The following is a 25654-nucleotide window of genomic DNA, read 5'->3' on the forward strand; positions in this document are numbered from 1 at the left end:
CGATTCGTATCGAAAACCGGACGTCCTTCTTTATCGAAGCTAACAGTCACAAAGGCATTATTTGTAATTCATTCGTTTAAGCAATAACTTGATTATTTTTGATAAACAGAGACAACAATGTAAGTCAAGTGGCTTGTCACTGACGGTTATTTATCGAACGAACTACTTCCGACAAGATTGTCCTTGTCATGTGCTATGTGCTCGGTCATCGGTGATGATTTCATCCACAATGGCACATACCAGCTTGGACAATCGGTTATTGTATATTGTATATGCCGTTGACAACAATATAAAAAACCGAAACGGCAAACTGTATTAAGCCTTTCCAAGATAATTTGCTCTAAAAAAGTCTATTTGCTTTAAAATTAGCTACAGCCAAAACAGCTAAGACGATTTTGCAGCCGTTACTAGTATATCAAATGTGCATATGTATAGCCACCGTTGTGGGTATTTGTCTCTATTTGACAACGGGGTCTGCTTCCGACCTACCCCAGTGGTAAAGTGAGCTTGGTCGTAAATCGACCAACTCAAATCAAAAGACCGACTCGTAAAGATTATTATTAATTATCGTTAATTAATTATTTACCTTTTACATCGAATTCTCCCATTGCGGTGGCAAAGTCCTGCAATAACCGCGAACACACTTCCTATTTCCCGCCAAATAGTAACTTTAAAAAACCCGCCAAACATAACGCGCGACCCTTAACACTCTATTATCGAACAATCACCTCAACTTATCAATTTAACTAATCAAAATATAGCTACGGTGGTACTACTACTCTGTCTAGGTAGTATTATTGATAACAGGTGCAAAATAAGCGTAAATGCTAAAACCAGAAGAGAATTATTATAGCCATGAATCTATCAACCAAAAGTCACCGCGACAGGGGTTATTATCATTTCACAAGCCAGAGACGAAGGATAGTATTAGACATTATGAAATGCTATATTTGGCCATCTAAATCTCATGACTACATATACAGACCAGTTTCTACACTGTCTGCAAAATGGCCAATGTAAGTATTAATGTCCGGAGTAAAAAGAAGTGTTGTTCGTAAACAAGTGAATTTGGTTAGAAAATGAAATTAAACGAAAACAATTAGAAAAAAAATTAATATATGATAGGTAACAATAAAGAAAATAATAACTGAACTTTAATTCGAGGTCACATGACATGGTGGCCCCATTAGGAGCCCATTTCGTAGTCGTCCAGTATTCTAACGGACTTTTGGATTACGCGTTCGCGTGTGAACGAGAAACGTGCCTTTTTTATATGAAGGCGTACTTAAATTATTATTAAAAAAAAAATAAAACTTACGATGTGAAACGCCTATCCCTTTAATGCTGTAACTACTCAATTATTGATTTTTGTCGCTATTCTCGTAGTCGTAGAATTGTAGAGAAGAATTGTAGAAAACCAATAATTGTTATCTATATTAATTGACCACTTGTTTGTAAACTGCTTAGGTCCTTTCGGTTGCAAGATATACGGCCTTATTTCAAATGCAGAATTAAAACAACACTATTTTCTCAGAGCAAATTGGTTGTTTATGAAACCTTCAAAGTCAATCGGAGAACAACCTATTCCCCTCTGGCACCCTACAGATTGGTTATTTGTGATTGAGCATTAGATACGTTCCTACTAAACATAACATGTAATCGGCTTTTGTTGCAGAAGTCGAATACGACGGCCGGTATCTCAGAAAATGTCCTTCCGACTATTTTTCATTAGCAGTGTTTTGCCTACCAAATCAATAAGCTAATTTCGATATGGCATATGTGGACTACACGATACTGATAGCACATCGTAGCTAAATTAGTGTCAGAGTCGTTAGAGAAAGCTACGATATAAGAGAAGAAATTGATCATTCATAATAAACTGAATTTCGAACGGAAGCCAGTTCTCTACGTTCGACCCTGTTTCTATCACGGGACCACTTTGACAGTGACAACGACGGAGAAAGGAGTGCAGAAATGAAAATCGTCCACTCAAGTTTGCCAGTAGAGACAAACCGTTTTCATCTTGCAGCCATCTTTACCGGCAAGCAAATCATTGCCCTTCCGTTGGCTATAGGTCCTTCAGGTTAACTTTATGAGATTGCAGCGATTTTGCAAAGAAGGCTGAACTGTAATTGTTTCTCTGATGTTTGTAGACAGCGCGCTTCAGGGTCTGTCGTCTGTTTTGAAGTCCCGTAGAAGACTCTCTGAGTACAACACGTGAATTGAAAACTGTCTAATTTCTAAATCTAAAATGATTCTTTCAGTTACCGTCCCACGATTAACCACTTAAGCATTGACTGGTCTTAGACAAACAAATCAACCTCAAATTAAATAGATAAGAGAAATTTAAAGTCTTAATGGCTAAAGCTGAACTATTTCTGATGAAGATTAAAAAAAACCAAAAAGACATGCAATTGTTGTTCAAATTCTTATTAAAAATAGTAAACGGCGGTACGATATTTACTAATTTTGCCTGTCCGGCACAGTGCTGCCCACATTATTAAGCCATTCATATGAAGCATTGTTCGCCATATTTATATGTAGTCGCTTACCGATTTCATATGACAACTTGTTAACATATACTGTAATGGAAACGAAATACATAAGAAAGAAGGCAACGTGAGAAGCTATATTTTCCTATGATGCTTACAAACATTCACCTCTTGCGCAAGCCCAGTTCAGTAAGTAACTACACCGTGCGGGGTGGGGGCTTCCATTGTGTATTCATTCGCTGCACGGGTCCCTCAATTACGGATAGAATAGCACAAATTCACTATGAGAACACGTGACCTGGCCGAAACAGCAGATGCTTGAAGTTCTAAACCGTTTCATAGTTACAACTTCTGGGTCGACGTGTAAACAAATACACAATCGGGAAGCGCTATATTTTCCAACCCACACATTTAACAATTTTAGTCAGTCAATCCATTCGCATGTAACGTAGTTAGATACAATTCAAATTCGCACATTAGATGAGCTTCAACTAAGGCAGTGATAAAATTTCTCACGACGATTTAAAGCTTGTCTGAACAGCATTGTCAGGAAAATTCCCTAAATCTCTGCAGATTTTTCCCTTGAAGACAAAAATTCTGGATCTGATCCTAAGTAACGACTCTGCGGTCATGGCTCATATCTTATACGCAACACCGGTCGATCGATAACGTGTATGCAAATGTTTGCTGAACAACAATCAAGCAGATAGGAACACGATGTCTCCTATAAGGAAACAGGGGAACAAAAACGTATGTTTCTTTTTTCTTTTCTGCACTTGTACCACAGATATAGTATATAAGAGCTTTTTATCGATCCATGTGCACACGTCGTTTATATTTCTAGGACTAATTTTTCACTATGATTCTTTTAGCCAGTCTGAAGTAGTTCTTCGATAGGCTGTTCCACTCGCACATAATTCATAGAAATCATAATAACAACAACAAAAGCAGCGTATAAAAGATAGGAATCCTGTCCCTGTAGCCCGTTTGATCTTGCCACTAATAAGGCCATAAGTTGACGCAGGTAATGATCATCATCATCATCATCACCCGTGCGCGCCTAATCACAAACGACATTTGCCGCGATGGTTGCGTTGCCAAAGCAGGAAAGACAGCTGATTCGAACAAATGCTGAGCGGGACGCACGTAGTTCGTTCGGAAGCAAAAAAAATTGTAAGATGATTAAGCAAGGCATCATAAGTAATAGAAGTTGAATTAAATTGCTGAAATCTTAGCTACAGTGAGTAGGCCCCAGCGAATATCGGGCCAGTTTACATACGGTTTATGGAGGCAAAGTCCTTTGAGAACACCCTGTCAGTGGCATTAAAAGGTGACAAAGCCAAGACGAATAGTTATTTCTTTGTTTGTTATTGAATTAGGACAAGATGAATCATACATCCGCAATTTTCTGCCACATTGTAAAACATATTGGGATCGTCGATCGCGTTTGTCAATTATCACGCTATCAACACGTGAAAATCACTGGGTTTCTAGAAGCACTTAGCATCACCCATTTTTTCATCTACCACCTACAACAAAAGTCAATGTACATTTTATCAAGCTCTTAGCTATTCACATTAATTAATTATTAGTTGAAATTATAGATTTATATTTGTTCGATGAACTTGTCTTCCAAACCAATCACTATCATTTAGTAAACCCCTTCTAATAGGACCACACATTGGGCTCAAACTTTTCAGGGCATCTGTGTCGTTCAGGGCATAACTATAGAAGTGTTAATCAATTAACAAACAATGACTTTAATATGACCACTTGTTCTTTACAAGTTGCATAACGTACCAACACCTTATGAAATAAGGTGGAATAACGGGTAACCCTGAAGTAGGATTATACTCTTGAGCATATATGATGTTGATATGTAAATCTTTTTAACATAGTCACAGCAACGATCAACAAACGAAAAATGCCGTTGTCCAAGTTTCATTACGGTTGGTACGTACGCCCGTTAACGGTACCATTTTTCACAACAAAGAACATTGATTGCGGTTTGTTAACACAGACGACCATAAGTACCGTAATGTAATCAACCCTGCAGAGATACGTTCTTCGACTATGGCCGCGATTACGTCACATATAGTCAAATATGGTTGTATACAAAGTTCTACGATTTTGTCTTCCCCTCGCCAACTTGATTGATCATTTAAGCTCATTAGCTTACTGGAACAAGGTGTGACTTCCAAGCCTTATAAGCCTACGCACCAGTTTCGCTCTCAGCTCTTGTCGGCTTTTAATGCACGACATCAACCTCAGTTAAAGGTCTCCCAGTTCGACCGTCTATCTGCATGTATTTTTCTACAATGTCAGGCTACCTCAAGCTGCTTAAACATTAGCTGTTTCTGTATGTTGAACATCAACTTGGGTTTTCCATAAAAGTTGCACAACGGCACACTAAGCAACTATTACTATATATGCGTGCATTTAACGTTTGCTAGAATTACGTAGAAGTACAGAGATCGCTCAGCCACTGAACGTAAATGATGGCGCCATGACATACTAGACATAAATAGATACGGCCTAAAATACGTACTGGGCAACATTTAGCCAAGCTTTAATTGACCAAATGCAGATTCATTATATCGAATTACACTAAACATTCAGTCAAAGGGTATTTTGGTTATACCGAACCAAGACCTCATTAGGATATCTTGGTTGAGAGAGAACTCCAATGACAACGTTGACAACCAAAAAAAAATGCCATTTGTTGTAAAGTCTTCTTATTTAATTCTACTCGCAGAATGTTAAACGTGTATTGGCCTGCGATTACGAGCGACATTAGGACGAAGAGAAAAATTTTAGTTTTAAAATAAATACGCATTGTGCTCTATCGTTCAGAAACAACGGTTTGCCTAACAAAGTGTGCCTTATAGCATCCGAACAAGTGTCGTCAAGGCTCGATTCGATTTTAATCGTGAGACGCAAATATGCAAAAAAAAAAGAATGTCGCTAGAATCTTCTAACGAAAGACTGATGCCTGCAGTTTGGACGCCATGGCATTGAGTCAAACATGTGTAGGCAAGTTGAAGTTTGATCTCTTTCTAATTGAAGTGCAGAGTACTTAGTTTTTATTTATTTTTTTAATTAATTAAGCAGTCCTTGACAAATGAAACCTTTTGGAACTAAGTATTGAATACAGTAAGTAGACCCTTTGAACTGGGATCTAAATACTGAGGGCTCTGATCGAGGAACCTGAAGTTATACACAACAAGCCTATATTAGCTGAAGTTATGCCAAAATATATTTCTAACGGGGTTAAGCATATCTTTTGTCTTTCTACATGACGATACCACAGGTTGAAACGATGCAAAATAAAATAGAGCCAAGTCAAGGGCTATGTATAAGCCGAAACGTTTGTGAATCCTTCGTATACTGCCTCGTACTGCATGCGTCTGTTGTAACAACAGTAGGTAAGTGTCGAGGGTTAAGCCTGTACGTGTACGGTAAACTCTAATCTATTCAGCTGCTTTCCGTGATTTCGTTTATTTTCCCTGGCTTGTTATTCATATTTGTCGTTGTGTTGATCAGTTGCAGCATCTGTTTATAAAGGCGGCAAATAACGTGCATTTACGCAACCACAGCTACGCCAAATGTCTACATTGGTTATAAGAACTACTAAAGTCTATTAATGATAAATCTTAACTAGAGTAGATATGAAGAAAAGAAGAAAGAAAGAGTATCTATTTTCAATATTGCTCGTTTAATAATCGCCATCAGCAGTACCACAATGCATTGCAGTTCTCATAATTTCAGCTCGTCTCTTTGGATTAGCAGACGACGCGACCCAATTTTCAATGTCGTGAATGAGAAGCGGACTTAACTTTCTACTACAACGTTAAATAGAAAAACAGAATTATGGTTTGTCTGAGAATCAACTTTCAATTGTCAGCTGCAATGTCGTTCGGGAACAGAGACGCTTCCTTTTGGGAAGTAAAGTCAATAAATATTACGTTTTATAAAGATTTCTTCTAACAGGTAATAGCGTTCGTTTTTGCCATGTCAGTACATGCGACGGATAAACAAAATGGGTGCGCAACCGGCAGCCTTTAAAAATGACAGTACGGTCAATCCCGATAGCTACATTTAGCGTTGCCTTGATAGAGATTCCGTGATCTATAAAAAAAAAAAGTTTTATTGGAATTTCGAAAAGTCCCATGAGTTGAATTTTCTACTTTTAATATATATTATTATTCTTTAAGAAACATTCATTTATGAATTTTCTTAATAAACAATCAGAAAAAGTTGTATGTTTGTCTAACCATAGCAAAACACATACTGTAACAACTAGTTTCGCCATCATGCTGTCATAATCGGATGAATGCCTATAAGGGACTGGAAAAGAGACTCAAATCATCATGATTTTCACCCGACCTTACATGAACATGAACAAATGCGTACTATGTCATGAAACGAAATGGGATTTGTCATATAATTAGTTCGGATGGTACACTGTAGCACTGCAAATAAGCATCTTTATACGGTCTTATTGCTAAATTGAGAATATTGTAATACTGTAATGACAGTTACGGTAGACTATCGCTCATCTGGAGGAGAAAATCATTTGAAATGAATAACTCTGTTATTATTATGTGTAGCAATTACCATCTAAGTCTCAGCTATAAATGATAACACTTCTTATGCCGTCACCGTAGACGATCGTCGTAAACTGTTGTTTTTCGGCTACTGCAGCAACGCCCTCTACGACGGCTATGGCATACGCCGTTTCGTTGACATTAGTTTGAAATCCTGTTGTGCTTTGCCGGTTCATTCATTTAAGAGTTAGTAGTAGCTAAATAGCGAGTCCAGCGAATTGCCGGAGGAGGGAGTCGTTCGAGCTTCCCAGCGCGCGCAAACACAACATGTATCAATAAAACAAAATAAACCTATACAATTTTTTGTTATTGTCGTTTTTATTGTTACCGCTGTTCTTGTCCCCTGAAGAAATATTAGTTTTAAATCTCAATACTTTGGACTTTTACCCAATGCTTGAGAGGTTTGGTTCTTGCCAGCACGAACTGAAGTGTGTCCACTGCGGGCTTTGAACCTAGACCGCTAGGTATCACTAGGCGAATACGTTGCTACTACACTGTTACGGAAATGGTATCTATCTTCATCACCTGAAGATGTCTTCGTTGTGTTTCTCAAACCCACCTCTCGTGACTGCTTTCCTATGAAGCGTTTTCAGTTGTCTCCGTTTGCACGTTCTTGATGTCGCTTTACATCGTACGCGTTGTTTTCAGTCTCTCTGCATATATTAGGTGCGCGAATCGGAAGCTCAGCCACTGCGAGCTGCTATGGTCGTCTTTTGCGTCGCCGCTGTTGTTATTGTTCATGATGACAATGATCATGTTGGTGGTAGCCGCTGTATTGGCCAACGTCTACGAAGTGCCCCCGTGAGCCGCCGCCGCCGCCGCCGCCGCCGCCGCTGCTGCCCCCTAATGATAACATGACCATCAGTTTCGTTAAGAACAGCAACAACTTATAGCAGCTGTTTGTATTAATGCGCTGCTCCTTCGTTTGATCTTTGAGTCGGCGAGCGGTATTCGAAACAGCGACATCACTGGAGAGTCCGCATCAGCCTGTGAATGGATCAGTGGAACGTTCCGTGTGTTGCTGTCCCTCTGTCTCCCTTTATATTCTCTTGCACGACGAACCGTTGCGTTCTGTTTCCCTCCATTTGAACGAGCGCCGCGGCGGCAGCGAGCGCCAACGACGATCGATCGCTGCTACCCTCGTAGCAATTGTCGTCGTCGTCGTCGCCGCCGCCACCACCACCACTGGCGGCTGCTGCCGCTTCCTTCTCCATCTCCAGCTGTTGGCTAGGCACTGGACGTCAGGGAAGGCCGACAGTTGGTCGGGCGCAGAGAGTGGCACTATTGCGATTCCTGCTGCTGGTAGTAATGATAATGGTGGCTCTACAGGCTATTCACAGACAGAGCAGCAATAGTCAGTGCTGAGTTGTGGCACGATGACGGTGATGCTAGCCGCGGTCAGCCGAAGCCGCATCTCGACAACGGCTCGACAAAGCCATGCTGTGATGACCAACGCATGCTCGCTGCATCGCCAGATATTGGGTCGTTCTATCGAAATAGCATAGGGAGCACCCTCCGGGCCTACGGCACGGTACGACTATGGCGCGCTGCCGGCGTGGGCAACAAAAGCAAGGCTGCGTACTTCTTACGCTTACGTTGTTGCCGCTGCAGTCGATCTTGCTTGCCAGGACGCTTGCTTATCCCACTATTTAGCTGATTCCTCTGGCGCCACCCACGGGTAACTACTACGGCTTTTTGCACCTTTGCTGTTACCGCTGCAGCTGTTCTAATAGTTGCATCCTATATGCGCGGCGCAACACAGTTCGTCGCGGCCATAGACTAACGCACTAACGACAGTAGCGACGATAGCAGCCGTTGCGGTAGAAGCAGATCCTCCTTCCAGACGCCTACTATTGCTCTCATGGCTGCGGAATTAAGGAGTAGTATAGCCGCAGACGGGGGAACAACAGCAATGGAGTTGGTAAGAACGGATGCAAGCGGGTGACAATCCGGGCAACATTAAGCACGCCCCAGAAGCTACAAAGTGAGAGCTTTCCAACAATAGAAACAACACATACAATACAATATACCGTAGGACATATGTGTACACATGGTGTTTAAAAAATGGATAAATATGCATGTTAGCGTGTCCAAAGTAAAATTTGTAATGCTTTTGTTTTTTTTTTGTTTTTTTTTAATATCTAAATAGGGAAAATATTTTAACGAAATAGTTTGCATGTGTTAGAGGTGTCATTCCTGACGGGCATGTTTGTTCGATATAATAATTATATAGCGTGATTACAGTTTTAATTAAGGACCTAAATAACTTACTAGTCGTTTCTAAATATTTCCGCCTTAATTCACAAGTAATTTATACCATATACGAAGAATCCTATCGAAAATAAATGTTAGGCTGATGATACCAGACAGAAAGTCTCAAAAGTACTCGAAACGGCCGAAGAGCTCAAAAGTGTCAAAAGACGTGAGAAGTCCCTAAAAAACTAGCCACTTGAGTTTATCTGAGCATCGAATTGGCAATTGATCTTCTGCTCTGTATATAAAAAGAAAAAGTAACTGTATCAAAAGCGGCTTTTTGATACATTCTTCAAGGCCTTTAAATGTTAACACCAGTGAGGTTCTTTTGATTTGCCTAATAAAGGCCTTTTCTAATTTTTTTTTGGAATCACTGGTAGTGACAAGTTATAACTTAGGTCATTGATTTGCGGCAAAAAAAATGTTTAATCTTGCGGCAGTTTTTCCAGTGGGGAAAGACTAAATAATAACTGAGCTTCGCTCTAATTCTGAAAATGACGCATTGTTGTTCGCCATAGCGAATTTGTTGTCTTCTAGAGAGAATTGGCTTCCTCTTGGTATCGCTACTAGCGCACGGACGCATTTCACCTATGATAAACTGCCCGATAAAATGTTCCTCAATATAAACGTAACACCCTGTAGACTAGACATACCTGCGCCTACCTAGTGTTGGTAGGGTTGGAATTGATGTGATTCGTCCATTTAGGCCACCGACAACTGTAGGTCGAGTACACATTAACAGTTATCCTGTCGCAATCATCCTGCTTCATCTAACCCATTATACCCCTGTAGTTATTAGTTTATCGTAATATGTTCACCAGGGGCTCAGTCAGCTCTGGATTTGTTGCCCTCGTAATAAGTTGGCTCTTGATACATTTACTCTGAAAAATATATGTGAACCGAGTCGGCCTTAGGCCGTCGTTTAGTCGACGTTCTGATTGATCTAATCAACAACCCTATGAACTCTGTGCATATATATATATATATGAAGCTGTTACAAAGGAATCTGATGGATTTTAAATTAGGAGATCTTTGATCTTCGCGCCGCTAGCAGCGGAACTTTGGCTGGTAAATACTTTAATATTCTAGAGATTTTTGAGCGAAAACTGATTGGATTCACTCGAGGATGAATAAGTCCAGAAGAAGAAAACCTCTAGTCTTAAAAATCATCGCTTAGTGCTCAGACTTTCGCTTGTCAGAGGCCAGAACGCCGCGGAATTTCATCGGGGGTTGATGAACATGTTGGGTAAGGAAGCCTTAAGCAAAAGTATAGTACGTAAATGGTGCCAACATTTGGTATGCTGGCACCATTCACAGAACGAAGACTGGGGTGTTGAAAACTAGCGACGAGGTGACCATATATCGGAATCCGATGGACAAGAGGCTTTCCGCGAAAACAAAGCTTTGTTTCGAAGGGCTCTGTCGGTCAAAATTGGCCTTATTATGGGAATTATAACCCAAATATTAAAAATACGCAAACTAAGTAATATGGAGCCCATGAATTGGTACCAGGCCGATACAAATGCGTGTAATGTATTCTGCGTGAAACTTGTGGAGCTTCAATTCGCCTGAAGAATACAGTCATAGACCAGATATGATTAAATCTCTAGCGTCGCGCCGAGAAAGACCAGACGTGAGAATGGCGTCGCCTTGTAGAAAACTTAAAAATAGAACAGAAATCAGGGACATTTGTTACAATGAGATACTCACTGAAAACAAACAGTAAATGCTATTTTAAGTACCTCAAGGAACTTGTTAGTACGGCAATCGAAAGCACGTAGTCTTGTCGCCTGACGACAGCGCCAGATCTCATCGTCATGCCCCAATTATTTTCTAGATTCAACAAGAGAATCTCGAATACTAATTTCAATCCGCTTATTTTCTCTGTCTAAGTCTGTGCAATTACGGGAGCTTCGATATCATGGGCACTGGTCAGCAAGCATATCTCACTATCGATTTAGTTCAAAAAGCTGTAGGTAGGAACATAACATATTGGGAAGGCGAATGGTAAGTATACGGCTAACAGAGCTGTGGAGCAAGCGTGTCAAAATGGAACATACGATTTCCAACACATTAAAAATCCTCATTTTAATCTAACTACTTCAAAAGTTAGTCAATTTCAAAGTTGGACAGGCTATAACAATCTAACTTTTTGACATTTCTCTCTAAAAATGAGGCGGGATCTTTCTTGACTAAAATCAACTGCGCATTTGCTGATTCAGATTTTCAAATTTAGGTTTGTACATCGATCGACTAGCGTGACAAAAAACCTTCTTATACGGAACACAGATGCTGAGTTTTCACTTCAATCGACATTTTTGACGCGAAAATTCAAATTTAAGTATATTTCGATTCAGCTTATCAAAAGCTTTTGTGTGTTACCCCTTCCCGCCGCCATAGGCTTCCGTGTAGAGTTTCATCCCAGCGTCCCATTCTCAAGAAAACGAGCACGTTCCGTTTTTGGCCTTGTCCGCGCCCAAATATCAATTCGAGCCACAGGAAATTGCGTTGCATTTTACTCAGCCCACCGAGGTCCTTGGATTGGTGTGATTAATTGACGCCAATGCAAACATTTCGGCCGCCATTTTGTCAGGAGAAGACCACAGATTTTTCAATAATTACTACACACGTATGTATCTAAAAATGTATACCCTACTTGTAGGCTGTTAACATCGAATACGAGGTACTCCTTAAGGGCTACAATGAGTAGGTTCTTCCAGCATAAAGTTAAGACGGTGTTAACGTAACATGCGTCTCTTTCAGCACAGGTCGAGCACATTCGTTCACACAAGGAATTTTCACAAAAAACACGTTGTACATGTAATGATAATATAAACACCACAACGCTGGTGACCGCTTCGGTGTTTGTAATCGGTGATGCGGCGTTGTTTTCGAACGTGAAAAATGAGAAGGAAGCTGCTAGCGTCAGTTTACGACCAACCCAATTATCATTACGGTGTATGGGGAAAAGCAAATTTTCTCCCTTAAAAGCCAAGTGTTTGTCCAATCGGGCTGAGATTCCACACGGCTACATCCTACGATGACCCTCTAGATAACCACAAAAAAATCGCCCCCACAAAAGAGTTTCCCCTAAGGAAGCGTTTCGACTAGGACAAACCTGTTTTTGAAGACTGAGTATATAATATACATATGTAAAACAGACCTGAAGACAAAGGTCATTATAGAACTAAGGAGCATAACAAGATGAACAGAGACAGCTCGACATGAACACATGAATATGTACAGAGGCAATGGATACCAGCAACAGCAGGCGGAAGTCAACAGAACTCTCCCCATCCATTCTCGACAGTCAACGCGTTTCAGTTAACCAACAACCGGCACACAATCAGCCAGTCTACAGACAAATAGACACGCATACGGACAGAGCAAAGGATGCCATTGGTCGCGCAATGCGCCGTCCACTACTGTGACTTAGGGCATCCACGCGAGCCCGACGTCTGCACCGTCGCGCTACTGTTGCAAGGTACAGCGGTGGCGGCGGCATTCAGCAGAAAGAACGACAACAGTGGCGACACAGACAACGTTGAGGCGCGATTAGACGCAAAACGACGAGCCTCAACAGAACGTCTACGCACCAGCCATTGCCTCTTTTGTTCCTGCTGTCGCTATCGTCAGCCAAATAAGTTGGAGGGATCTGTGTGCGGCAACAAACTGTTCGGCTTTTACTGCGCTTACTACCTGTGCTGTGTATGCAAGCTATTATAAGGCGCTTCGGGGGGACAGCAACAAAAAAGAAGAAAACTGCAAGGAGAATTTAATACAGGCGATGGAACGCCGGGACATACCGTGGGGGAGGAAAGACCACAGCGTTAAATTGTCTATAGAGAATTGGTGATCGTCAGTGGGAGCGAAAAGGAAAGTATGTGAGGTAAAGAAAGAGAAATACCTGGCAACTGATATTCGCATGACTGTTCGATTGTTGATGATGTTAGACCATTCGTCACCACGAATAGATGGATTGTTGCTGGGGCGCAAAATACGGATATGGAGGCTAATTGACATTATTGAGAGATGGCAGCGACTTCAGCTTTATCAACTGCCGCAAGCACATAGTGAAGTAGCGCGTAGAAAGAGTTAAATCAATTGTGTCTTTATTTGATCACGCTTTCTGTGTGGTTCATTGGCGGGGCTTGAATCAACTATCTCTGCTGAGTTGTTTCAGCAGGAGTATTGCATAAGGGATACAATAACCTCTGCAACCATCGGGTGGAAAGTATTTCTAGGTTTGTGGTAAACATGATATAGTTTGGCCCTGTCTAGTTACATATTCGTTTTTCTTTGCAATTGCGCTTGAACGCAGGCAACGCTGCTTATCTTTCTTGGGACGGACCTTCTTCGAAGAATACAGCGAACCTATGCAAGCTCACTTACAGCGAATATCGTCATATAGAAACTCACAGAAGCAGGGTCAACTTTGCCTGCGCAGAACAACAAAGGCCAACAACTAGAGAAAAAGTTAAAGTTCAGATGAAATCATAACGGTAAATAAAACCATTCAGCTTATCCTCAGAAATATTACTTTATAGGTACTTGTCCTCCTTAATCGTAGATATCGGCCAGAAATAGGAAAATGCGTTCCAATTTTCTGCTGACCCCGGAACCTACTACCTTAATTTGATGCTCCGTAAGATGTAAAATAGCAATTGGAAATTATCGATCTTTTGTTAATCAACGTTTCAAGTTTATATTACTGGCAACATTGAAAACATACATATTCCCGTGGACATCTTTACGTAAAATATATAAAATATAATAGAACGCATGCCTGTGATGAATACAGTGAGCAACAATATGCTGACTCTAACCATTTTGTCACGTTTATCATCTTTTCGACAAATGGTCTGAGATGGTCCTTTTCTTCATCCAAGCATGTTGTGCGGAGCGTTGGCCCACTCGCGGCTTACGCAACGTCAGCTTTCAAGTATAATTAACGGCAATAATAAATAAAACAATGGTAATTCTGAATTTTAGCATTATAAACGCTTTGTTATGACATACCCCGTGCTAGAAAAATAACCAGCTGAAAAATCAAAGAAAAACGTAACCGAAATTCAAACTAGTTAGTCTCAATTTTTTGACATGCTTGACGTTGGAAGACAACACTACATGTTTTCTGCTACAATAGGAATTGTAGCAAATGTATAGCATAAGAACTAGGTGTGTTGTACCTTTCACGGATAAATAAAACGTTTGGGGCTCAAATAACAGAAACATGATTATTCCAAAAAAGCAGCAGACATAATCCTAAAACTATATAAAAAAAAAAAAAAAAAAAACTCTACTATTGAGTCATGGAAGCCAATTTGTTTGCAATTGATTTTTTGTTCTATATTCTTTGGTTCCATTTATGGACAATGGTTAATAATTATTAACCTAATAATTGCTTGTATCATTCAGAAGTGACCATTTGAGATAAACACATTTCAGCATGTTATCGCAGCAAATATCTGTTGATTCATTATTTTTTTCAGTAGAAGGAAGTCAGCTTAGCTGTTTAGCGTAAAGCCAAAAAAATTAATGTAATCAAATAGGGGCTTCGTTTTGGCAGTATTTTTTGTTGTTACTTTTTTGTTGCAGTTGTTGTCTAGTGTTTTCGCGTCAGATGAATTTTGGCCGGGATTATAAACTTATCGATTTTTTATGCCGATGCTGCCTAGAGGCTTTTTTTGAGTTTAAAACATCTCATGCTCATGGAGTCGTCTATACTGCTCACAGTCGTTAGTTTTTTTTACCGACTCTTCACGTTTTCTTTTACCTCTTCCATTTTTTTTGAGCTTTCGGTTTTTTTACATCGACTAATTATCAATTTAAAAATTTGTCACGACCGTACATCGATGGTTCAGCTGTGGCCAATAAAGCATGATGAAAAAATAACCATGTGACTCGAGGTACAAGTAATCGCAGTTAATAAAAGCACTGTTTATCGAACGGCTTTTGTCTAAATAGTTTAAATTAGTTATCACGGTAATAGATCTGTCAATGCGCAATAAGTGTTTCCGATGAACATAGTTAGCTCGGTTTAATTCTGGCTAAATTACTGTCAACATGCTACATAGGTAACAAATCATTGTTGAGTATAAAGTAGCAACGGAGTCTGTAAACGACTATATTTACTGGGTATGACTGGCTCTTGGAGGCATTACGTTAGGGTTATATCAACTGGAGCGGTCTACTAAATGAGAGCTTCATTCAATACTCTTATATATTGGATGCAATGCAACTAATTCAAAGTTCCACGGATCATTTGCGACTTACAAGCGATGTGCGCTCAATACGATGAATGGGATAAAAGTGCATGAGGAAACGCTGATAGAGCAAAAGTCTTAATTTAAAAAAAAACTTAAAAAAATACGCACGTCAGTTTTTTAGAAAGATTAGGTTAAATTTAGTTTCATTATTAATATTTATAGATAATTTCTAGTCGTGTTCATAAAACTATAGATTTATGTTACCAGCACAGAGAAACTGCATTATCAATTATATGGCCAGTCTTCCTAACTAACTGTTGTGGTATAATGCTGTGTGGTTGCCTTGCTATTACAAATGGTCAGAAGAACTAAGTCAGTAAATCGAAACGTAAAGTTGATAGACGCCCAAACAGCTTTTGTGTGGGCAAAACTAACAATATGAGGATCAGCTTTTATCTGAAAGACTTCGGCGCGGTTTCCAGCGCACTTTCCCAACTTAAGCCACTAACCTGTTAGATTAGTCAAGCTATTGCTTTGTCGGTCACATCCTAATGTAGACATTTTTTAAATAGTCCCTTCAAAATGGCGCGTTATGCCCCCTGTAGTAACTGAAAGTCAGCCTCTTTAAGCAAGAGCATTGTCAATTTTACGAGAAAAGGAAAACAGCTTCTCAAACGATTGACAATTAGAGCATATGAAGTTCCTTACGGGTTCTTGAAAACGGCAGTTGAGCTGTACTAATCGGGAGCAATTCACTTTAAACGATGTACGTAAAACGTCGCTTTGATTATTTGTAACGTCCTTGCTCATTAACTATTCAGGTTTGCATATCAATTGGTCACTGATTCGCTTTATCTTAACTCAAATATCTCATATGCCGTCAAGCTACTGGGGCGCTACCAGCCTATGAACCCCTTTTATTATAACCCATTTTGTAACTAAATTCATGCAGACACTAACTCATGCATTAGTCACATTATGGTGAACTTTGGCACAATACCTCCTGGGATCACTGGCGCCTCATTGAATCTTGCCTTCTCGCACAGCTGTCCTGCATTAACAAATGTTAATAGCAAGACCACTATAATCTATACGTTCTATAGAATAATGCGAGTACGTCAGAAATTCAACATCCTTTGAATACTGCAATTCTCTAAGCGAGTGCATAGCTGTCTCGTTCACGCCTTGCATGTTCACGAGTGTTGCTCGTTAAACCCATCTGCATTTCCGTTTATTTCGACCCAAGATACGTTCTTTTTCGTACAAATCCTGCCAACCTTAAAGTGGTTAAACGTCAAAATAAATGTGTTTCGATGAGTGATTCGTGAGTTTTCTGCAAAGCATCTGTTAATTTGTCGTTAACACGAATCGACACATACCAGCTAATGACCAGTTTTACATTGATCATGAGGTGATCATGCTCTAAGGCCAAGTTCTTTATCTTTATTTATAACGCTTATATAGAACGGAGCAATCTGTCGAGGTTTACCTATAGGCAGTGACCTGCATACGATACAATCTGAAATTGCCCGTGCATAAATTGCATCTCGAACTAGGTAAACGGATCGTCCAAAAGTCTAAGATCATCACCAAAGACAAAGAGGTTGCCATGATATAGACGACTAATATGTTTGCAGCTGCATTCAGGACCGATAGCATTTCTGACCAGCTAATATGGTCATGCTGTGATTGTTGCTCCACAGACAAAATTTCCTCAAATTTGTGAGCAATTTTTCATACACGGGAACTAAACACAAAAATTCAATTCAAGTTATTCAGGTCACGTGTGTGAAAGTAAACAACTTTCCTAGCAATCAAATTATCTAGTACTAACCAAAGTGAAATCACTTTGTCGCCCATTTAATTACCAGAACATCAAATCAATTCGGATTCTTCCTTTGGTGTCTTCCAGCTTTCATTTTTGCGAAGAATTCACTTGAACAGTTTTGTTCGAAAATATCTCCACTGAGGTTTTCAGGCGCAATGCGGTCATACGCCTTCGTAGGTCATGTCACATCCCTTCTGAGCACAAAATAATACCATGTGGCATGATTTTGCCATAGTCAAGACGTACGTTATAAGACAATGTACATCTGTAGAAGCACAACTTGGGTAATCCTTCGGGTTCATCTTTTTGATCATAACCGGTCAAATGAATCTATTAGTAACTAAGATCGTTTTCGTTCTAATATGGTGTCAACTTCGTATCAAAAGTTCGACAGGTCGTTTAAGGAGTAGCGTTCGATGGGATGTATGCTGGCGTCTCGAACGGTAGCTAATTAATTGTTTGTGTGCGTTCTAACTGTTTGCCACACTGTTGTAAATGTTCATTATCTCCAAATTTGCTGGTAGCTTTATTATGTACGTCATCAGGGGCGTAAAAATGTTAGTATATAGACAGGTCCGGTGTTGAAATGTAAATATGACTTACGTTGTATTGCTGAGCCGTCCCGCCATGGAGCCCGCGGACCGTTCAGTAGTAGCCTATGGTCACATCCTACCGTAACAACGGCATGCCAAACTCCTGGCAATAACGCAACCGGTAGGTCAAGCTTCAACTGTCGATCTAACACTCAGAGTCGACTTAACTTTAGCTCGTGCTTCGTTCTCGTTTCTGTTCGGTCGAATCTTCACTGCTTCGTTGGCTTGACCACACACTTTACTTCACTTTTTCCTCGGCACTTCAATGACACACGACACTTCACGACCGTTTGTACCGGCACATGGGAGCACTAGTGCAACCACACAATAAACCCCTAATCCCTTGGATCAGCTGGCCTCCACAATTTGTCGGTTGTGACAATGCACTATTAGAGAATCACACACTGTCCATGTACGCCAACGCCAAAGACAGATTCGAAGTCAATCACATTCACTTTCACAATAATATGCGGCACTCCACCGTGCTTGCTGGGATTCTGCCGTCGCTTCGTATTAGCACCGGTTTCTAATGTCGTTCAATTTATTCTTGTCGACTAGCCCCGTCAAATCGCGCCTCTAAATACTAATATTAACTGGTGTGTATCGTGCTCAGACGTTACTGATGTGGGAGTGGCTGTCGTAATGGTTGTGCTTGAATAGGTGAGGTGTCACCCTTGTTATTGCCGCTGTTGCTGTTCGTTAGACATAAACAGTTGTGTGTACGATGCAGCGTCGACGCTTCACGTTTCTCCGAATTTCTCTCATACAGAGGAGTCGGTTACTTCTCGATATATACACACACACACACACACACATACACACACTCACCGTGAATGCCGCGACGCATTTTGTCTTATTCGGCACTGAATCTGGTCTTGTTTACCTTGCTAACACCCCAAGCGCGCGCTTTTTTTCTCGTCTTCTCGTTACTTCTATTAATTATTGATTTTCTGTACTTTCCTTGCTGCCGTTGCTGTTGTTATTGTTGTTCACTGCATCCACCAGTGACAGGGGTAAACAATTTCAGTCACTGTGTACCGCCTGGCGATCGATGCTAACGAAGTACTGCCACATAATTCGATATGCGTCAATTGCTGACTGAGAAATACAATTATCATCAGCCAAGGGTCAATCAATCAATGATTAGTCTGCCGACTAAATCGAACGCACTGTTAAGATTTGCCTTCCTTCACGTTACAACAGCCGCTGGTCTTGCGTTTGATTGCTTTTACGTTGCTACCTCACTCGGAAATGCATCCATAGCTTTTGTTTCTTTTCGGATTTATCGCGCGAAGAAGGTGTCTAACCACGCACTTGCAGTGTCACGCGGGCGACACTCAACCACAATAAACAAGTCAGCCGTAACTGGTATATTGGTGCAGCTGAGAAGGTATACAGCTGGGTACAACGAGCATGCCAAGACGCAGACAATGGTAATATTAATAACAACAACAACAAAAAGCCTGCTCTCACACTGAATCAAAGCCCGCGGGAACGACTGCGCGGTAACAAAACGCAGTTCTATATCGATTCCTGTTTTCCAACGGTTAATTTTGGATTTTTCTGCTACTGCTGACCTTTTTGGCGCGTTGTAGACGTGCAAATGAACGACAATAACGACAACTACAAAAACAATAACAATACTACCAGCATCAATAACCGCACCTAGGCAGGTCAGTCTCGTTTGGTCAGATGCTGCTCGTTGTTGACGTCTCGAGCTGGGTCGAGTGTCTCGTCCCCTGAAATGGTCTGTGGGAGCCCACTCTGATCCTACGCGTCTGCCTCTCGTTAAGTCGAAGTGGATACGTACTTCATTGATCTCGGAAATCGTTCGTTGTTGTGATTGGCATCAACCTCTTTGTTGTTGTTTTCTATGCGTAGGTTCCTCGCGAGACAGTATAACGCAATGAGTGAATGCTGCCGAACGCCTAATGTCGATCTGACATTTTGTTGATCTATGTGCAATGGTTCAGTGGGCTAGTTCCACTTTAGTTAACTTAGTAAAAGGCGTTAGATTAGAGAAGTTCATCCGTCGTTGTAGTAATTAAAATGATCATGATTTCTTTTAATGGTATTATGCGGACGATGTTTATTCGCATCCGGTTGATTTGCTTCCATTTACTCTCCTTCAATATACGTGACTGCCGCGATATCTGCTTAGCTAGCTAATAATTAGGACCTTGCCATAAATAAGTTCGGCCGGTGATGCTTCTACGACTGAACGTTTATCGTTTATCACGGCACGCGCGCACAATATGGCACTCCGTTAATCGTTTCCATATTCTGTACCTTCTTCGTTTTCTTCCCATGCAACCGACGCTCTCGAATGTCGTCGATGATGTTGTTGCTACCGTCACCTAACGTATGCGTCTGTACATTTACTAACCGTAGCCGAACGCACGTAGTCTGCTTACATACGAAACTCATTCACGAACGCGTGTACTTTTCCTCTTGACGTGCGTCTTTGCTTCAACGTCGCCATCACACACTCGTTGTTCTTCCAACTTCAGTGCTTCCTGTTGTTGTTGTTGTTGCTGCTGCTGTTGTTGTTGTTGTTTTGACGGAAGTGGCAGTTGCTTCTATCGCTCCCATACTACGATTACTACTTCCAATAACAGTGCTACACCTGTATCCGCAGTGTCTTGTAGGTTTTCGCAGCTCACTCGACTCACCGCAGGCTCACCAGTGATCATTCACACACATCTACTGCCGCAAAGCCGTTTGCCAAAGCAAATTCTCTTCTATAGTACGGAATTGTATGGTATGGCACGGTATCGACGCTTTGCTCGTCCTAGTGCTGCAGTGACAGTAGCCTAACTCGCAGCAGCTGAACGCTCTCGATCGAAATGCAAGGGTGAAGAGAGACAGCGCCTATTGCAAAGTAATATCGACATAGACAGTAATAGTGAGCCAGTATTGCCGCTATGGCGGCAGCAAGAACAGCGGCTGTTGCTGGTGGACAACCTCGGCGCCAGTGACGACGACACCGAACGCGGCCGAGCGATCGAGTAAACGGGAGCCAGTAGCGGCGGAAGCGTATTACAAGCTGGTTCTAGCGTACGACTGCGGTAATGGCTGTTACCAACACTAGCACACGCCACTGCTTTGGTACTACCACAAGTACGATGACACTCACAACGACAACGAACACTATTATTATTATTATCAACTGTTAATTCTTGATACTATTACTGGCTGGGGCGTTTGCAATCGGCGACTGGCGGGTGACGGCAACTGTACTCCCGCAGGCGCAGGCCGCTATTCACTGCTGTGTCTGCGCTAGCCAACCATTGAAGGCTGCAAAAGCAGCAAGCTGCCGCTACCGATGATGATGTCGCCGACGCCGACGACGACCACAACGACGAGCAGCCTGCGACCAGCCAGCGGTTACCGGAGGAGTAAGCGATTGGCGGACGACTGTGGCGATTACGGCCGCTGCGGTGGTTAATACTTGCTCACTCGCACACACTCACAGTTTAACTATTATAGAATTTGATTTCTACGATAGGCCGAAGTAATTATAGTTTAACCGAGGCGACATATCGCCTTGATGCGACAGCAATCGAAGGCTGAGAGAAAGCTACAGTGAGCGGTGGATACAGAGAGGTAGATTCAACGTAGATAGCGGAGCTCACTACCTAGCGGAGTTCGTCGGTTGTTGTTCTTGTTGTTGTTTATCATGATAATGATGACGATCTTTTTCCGGTGCCTGTCATAGAAGTGAGCCTGAATCATCCGTTCCTTGCTGCATGGATTTCTCGCTATCGGTGTAAGTCCTGAAGTCTTTAAAGCTGCCTCTTCTTACAGAGTTATGATCCACTCGATTGCCCATCCGCTAATGCTTATTGTACGCAGGTGAACTCGTCTGCCACTGGACTAGTCCGTTACGAAGTGCGTCAGATAACGTAGCGTTATATTCTGTGATATGCGTTTGGCGTTTTCTGCCGTCAAATTTCTTGTGGTACCGAGGTTTCTTAGCAGTCTTAAGTTGTTAGAAAATTCTCGTTTCGTCTATCCCTTTTCACTTTGTGCGTTTACCAGGGTAACAGCAGTTGAACGTGTGTTACCGCTGTGCCAAAATGAGAAAAAAACACGAGAAACGATGCCGATAATAGGCAATAGGCGGTAAACAACCAGCAACGAAGTATCTGATCGTACAAATCCACTGGGATAACTTACACCCAATGGTTGACAGTATTCTCAACGTTTCCGACTTCGCTCTAACGGCTATCCAACAGGGTATCGGCCTTGTTCTTTGATACTTGTGGCTACAGCTCGTTTAATAACAATCATAGTCAAGAACCTGCTGCTCAACCTGGCTCAAGTATTAGCAGGTCACCCTCCTAGTTAAATTCAAACAATATCGACCTCAGTTAACTCAACAAAGCTCAGGATGCTCGCCAACCGGGAATTACAGAAAATACTTTTCCAGAGAAGGCGGGCAGACGAGAGTGGATGGAAGTTCGATGCTACAGTTCACCCTTAGGTCAATCCTAATGAGATGTAGTCGGACCTTGGCACAGGCTCCTTCGTTACGGCTGCGAAACATGAAAATGCACAACGAAACCGATGATAATTAACGAATGATCGATTGACTTATAATTATAAGCCGTTTACGATCTACGTATAATAAAGCGCACGATTAGCTGAAGATTGCTACGTTTGTCTTCAAGTCCTGTGGACGTCGCTTACCGTCATAGCTGCTTATCAAAACCGTTGTTGTTGTGGAAGCTATTGTTTAATTGGTATATTCCTGTTCACATTGTTTCAATGTTATTTCGCTCCTCTCTTTTGCTCTATTTCTTTGTACTTTCAGTTGTTTATCTCGTATTCGCTGTTTATGCTTACCGTTCTTGATCACACAGAGTCTATCGACTCCACAGACATCTAAATCGATGTCAGGGGCTTGCAAAAGCTAGGCTCTTCCCCTTCTTTCGGCCTTTTCTTTTTCGCTTATATCATTTAAGCCCGCAACTTGCCCTAAGCGTGGTCGCGATCGCGTGAGTACGCTACAACAAGCCGTACATAAGAGAATATATTGCCAACTAACTCGTTGTACAACGTTCGTTTTGCTAAGGACGCACTAGACTGCGGCGGCGACAACAGAGCGCCGGAGAGATTGACACTCACTTTCAAATGTCGCCAACAAACAGCTGCTTCAATTCGGCCTCCTGTCCGTCCACCACTTGAACAGAAGATTGATCTCTCTCGATTTGTTGCTTTCGCAGATTATTTTTCAACTTCTGTTTTTTTTTTTATTTGTTTGTACCGCATGTACATTTATTCTCCCTTTGCTGGTGGAGCATTCGCTTATGATCCCAATAGAATCCCCAGCACGGAAGAGAGGTACGTTGACGAAGGGTCCGGGACAAAAGGAGCTAGCTTGGTAGGTGCCACAAAAACAAACAGTCAAATGATGTGAAGAATATCACACAGCTGATCAAGAAATCAGCTGTAACTAGCCAGCTAGCCGCCTCGACGGCTGTTGATTTCCATTAAGCCATTAACAGCTTGATCGCGCATATGCAAACCTAAATATGGTCTTCGATCGTAGTTATCACCGTGTTCTGTTCATTAACCATCACCTTACATTGGATATTGAAGAAGCTATGGGATCTGTTGGATCTGGTCACAGTGGCAGTAGACCAACGGGTGAGCGATCTTCGCTCTACCAATTGACACACACGACTAAAGATCGCACAGGCAAATGTGTAGCAGGATCTTCCTGTTGCTCGAAGAACGAAGCTACTATCACACTACGAAATAATGAAGATCAATATTGAAGAAAAGACTTCTTATTACTATTTTTTTTTGTTGTCACTTGGTGTAGCTGTCGTAGCTTTTGCTTATCAAAACGTACACACACACGATCAAGTAAATAGCTAGGGAACTCAATCGGACTCGTGAAGAAAACTGGATTAGGTTACGAATAGCTTGCGCTGGCGCTAGGAACCTACTCACAGGTACGATTCACATTCTTCGGAACACTTTACTGTTGAATCAACGAAATGGATCTTCACTATAACAACCACCCCACTGGTATTGGCTGTTTTCGCTGCTTTTCTTTTTCTCCAAAGCTCCCCCGCTGGCGGTAAGACAGCGAGTCGCGCTAATGAACAGTACTAATTACTAGAATAATAACGATGAACCATTACAGGTAACTGCTCGTAGTTCATTGATTAGTTTCTGTTTCGTCGCAGTGGTATCATTTTTCCTTTTCGCTGCCAGCCAAACTCGTATAACGGAGACGCTCTTGATAACGGATGCCTATACTTGATCACTTCACCACACCTGCATTGGTTAGTTGTAGTAGGCGACCGTCGACATAACGATATTCCCGTTGTTTTTTAGTTCCGCACTTGCCACTGTTATAGTTCGGTAGGTCAAAAGTTATAAAGGACTGTTTATTTTCGCCTAACCCCCTTTATGCTTCAAGGAGTGGTCAACCACCAGTGTTACCAGTGGTAACAGTAATAGCAACAGCAGCAAACGCTTAGTTCAAACATTCGAGTGACACCAACGAATCGTCGTCTGCGAAGATCGCTGAACTCGTAGCAACACACACGAGTACACGGGTTCTGTGCACGCACAGAGAGAAGCCCCCCACGCTCACTGGCGAACCACGATGGGCTGAGACGGACAGGCAGAGAAACACAGTACACAGCCCCCTATCGAATCACAAATTTTCGCCCTGCAACGAGTAGCAACGGCAATAGAAAATCGACACCTTTTATTGTTCGTACCGCAACGAGTATCAGCTACGACGAGCGCTGTCGTTGCCACTTATGATGTAGCTGTTGTCGTTGGACGTTGCGTCGAATGTTGTCGCAGTTTTCATGCCTTTCCTTAGCTTCTCCTTATTTTCCTTCTCATCTTTCTCTTATTTCGAGATCTCGGCTTCTCTATTTGTTTGTTTCCTGCTTGAATATTCGTCGAAAACAATCTCACTGGCGGTGTCGCACCGTCCGTTACCGTGTTCTGCTTCCGTCGTTTTTCGTTATCTCTACCCGTTTTGTCGTTCGATGTTCCGAGATCCAGCGGCCAGTCTTCGTCTCGGTGGTCTTTGATCCTTAATCTGTTAAGTGTTTTGCTCGCTTGTTGCTATTGTCCTTTTTTCCAGTGCTGCCACCGCCTACAGTCGTCGGCGAGTTTCTCGTCAATAACAACAATAACAACAACAACAACAACAGCAGCAGCAGCAGCAGCAGCACCACCACCACCACCACCACCACCACCACCATCACCACCACCACCACCCACAACGACGGTTCGTCCACCTGCGCCCTGCAAACGCAGCTTCTACCGTTGTATGGTAGAGCCGCTGGCAGCAGCAAGAGCACACTCCAATAATCGTTCGCTGCTTCCACTCACCAGCACCGATCAGCCCACAGCACCAGCAGCGGCACCAGCGGCGGCAGCACGAACCCGACCCAACAACGGCGAACAAACGAAGCAGCACCACAACCAGGTACCATTACTAGCGCTACCGTCGTGTCGGTCAGCTGCCCGCTGGCTGGTGGGGTGGCCTCAATTTCACTACTTCGACCACAACTACTACTACGGGCAGTGCAGCAGCAGCGGCAGCAGCTTCTTGCTTGTTGTTACCTATCACTCGCTCGCTTAGTCTACTGTCTGTATCTCTGTCTGTTTGTCGCCTGCCTGGCTCCTGCCA

General features: G+C 42.1%; 1 protein-coding gene across 4 annotated transcripts in view; it reads right to left on the reverse strand.

Annotated features, from left to right (window-relative positions):
• Window positions 1–18600, reverse strand: part of LOC111248817 (uncharacterized) — a 30739-nt gene extending 12139 nt beyond the window's left edge. Inside the window, exon 1 of one of the 4 annotated variants that reach the window (XM_022801803.2) lies at window positions 17993–18600. In XM_022801803.2, the coding sequence (XP_022657538.1) occupies window positions 17993–18018 (26 nt within the window). In that variant the 5' untranslated portion in view covers window positions 18019–18600. Of the gene's footprint in view, window positions 1–7658; window positions 8946–10005; window positions 10399–17992 lie in introns of those variants that run through there. The other 3 variants (XM_086979243.1, XM_086979238.1, XM_022801828.2) reach the window with 3 other exon arrangements.
• Window positions 18601–25654: the final 7054 nt, after the last annotated feature.

Source organism: Varroa destructor, unplaced genomic scaffold (assembly GCF_002443255.2).
Source record: "Varroa destructor unplaced genomic scaffold, Vdes_3.0 BEIS01000001.1, whole genome shotgun sequence".
In the NCBI taxonomy this organism is placed as follows: Eukaryota; Metazoa; Arthropoda; class Arachnida; order Mesostigmata; family Varroidae; genus Varroa; species Varroa destructor.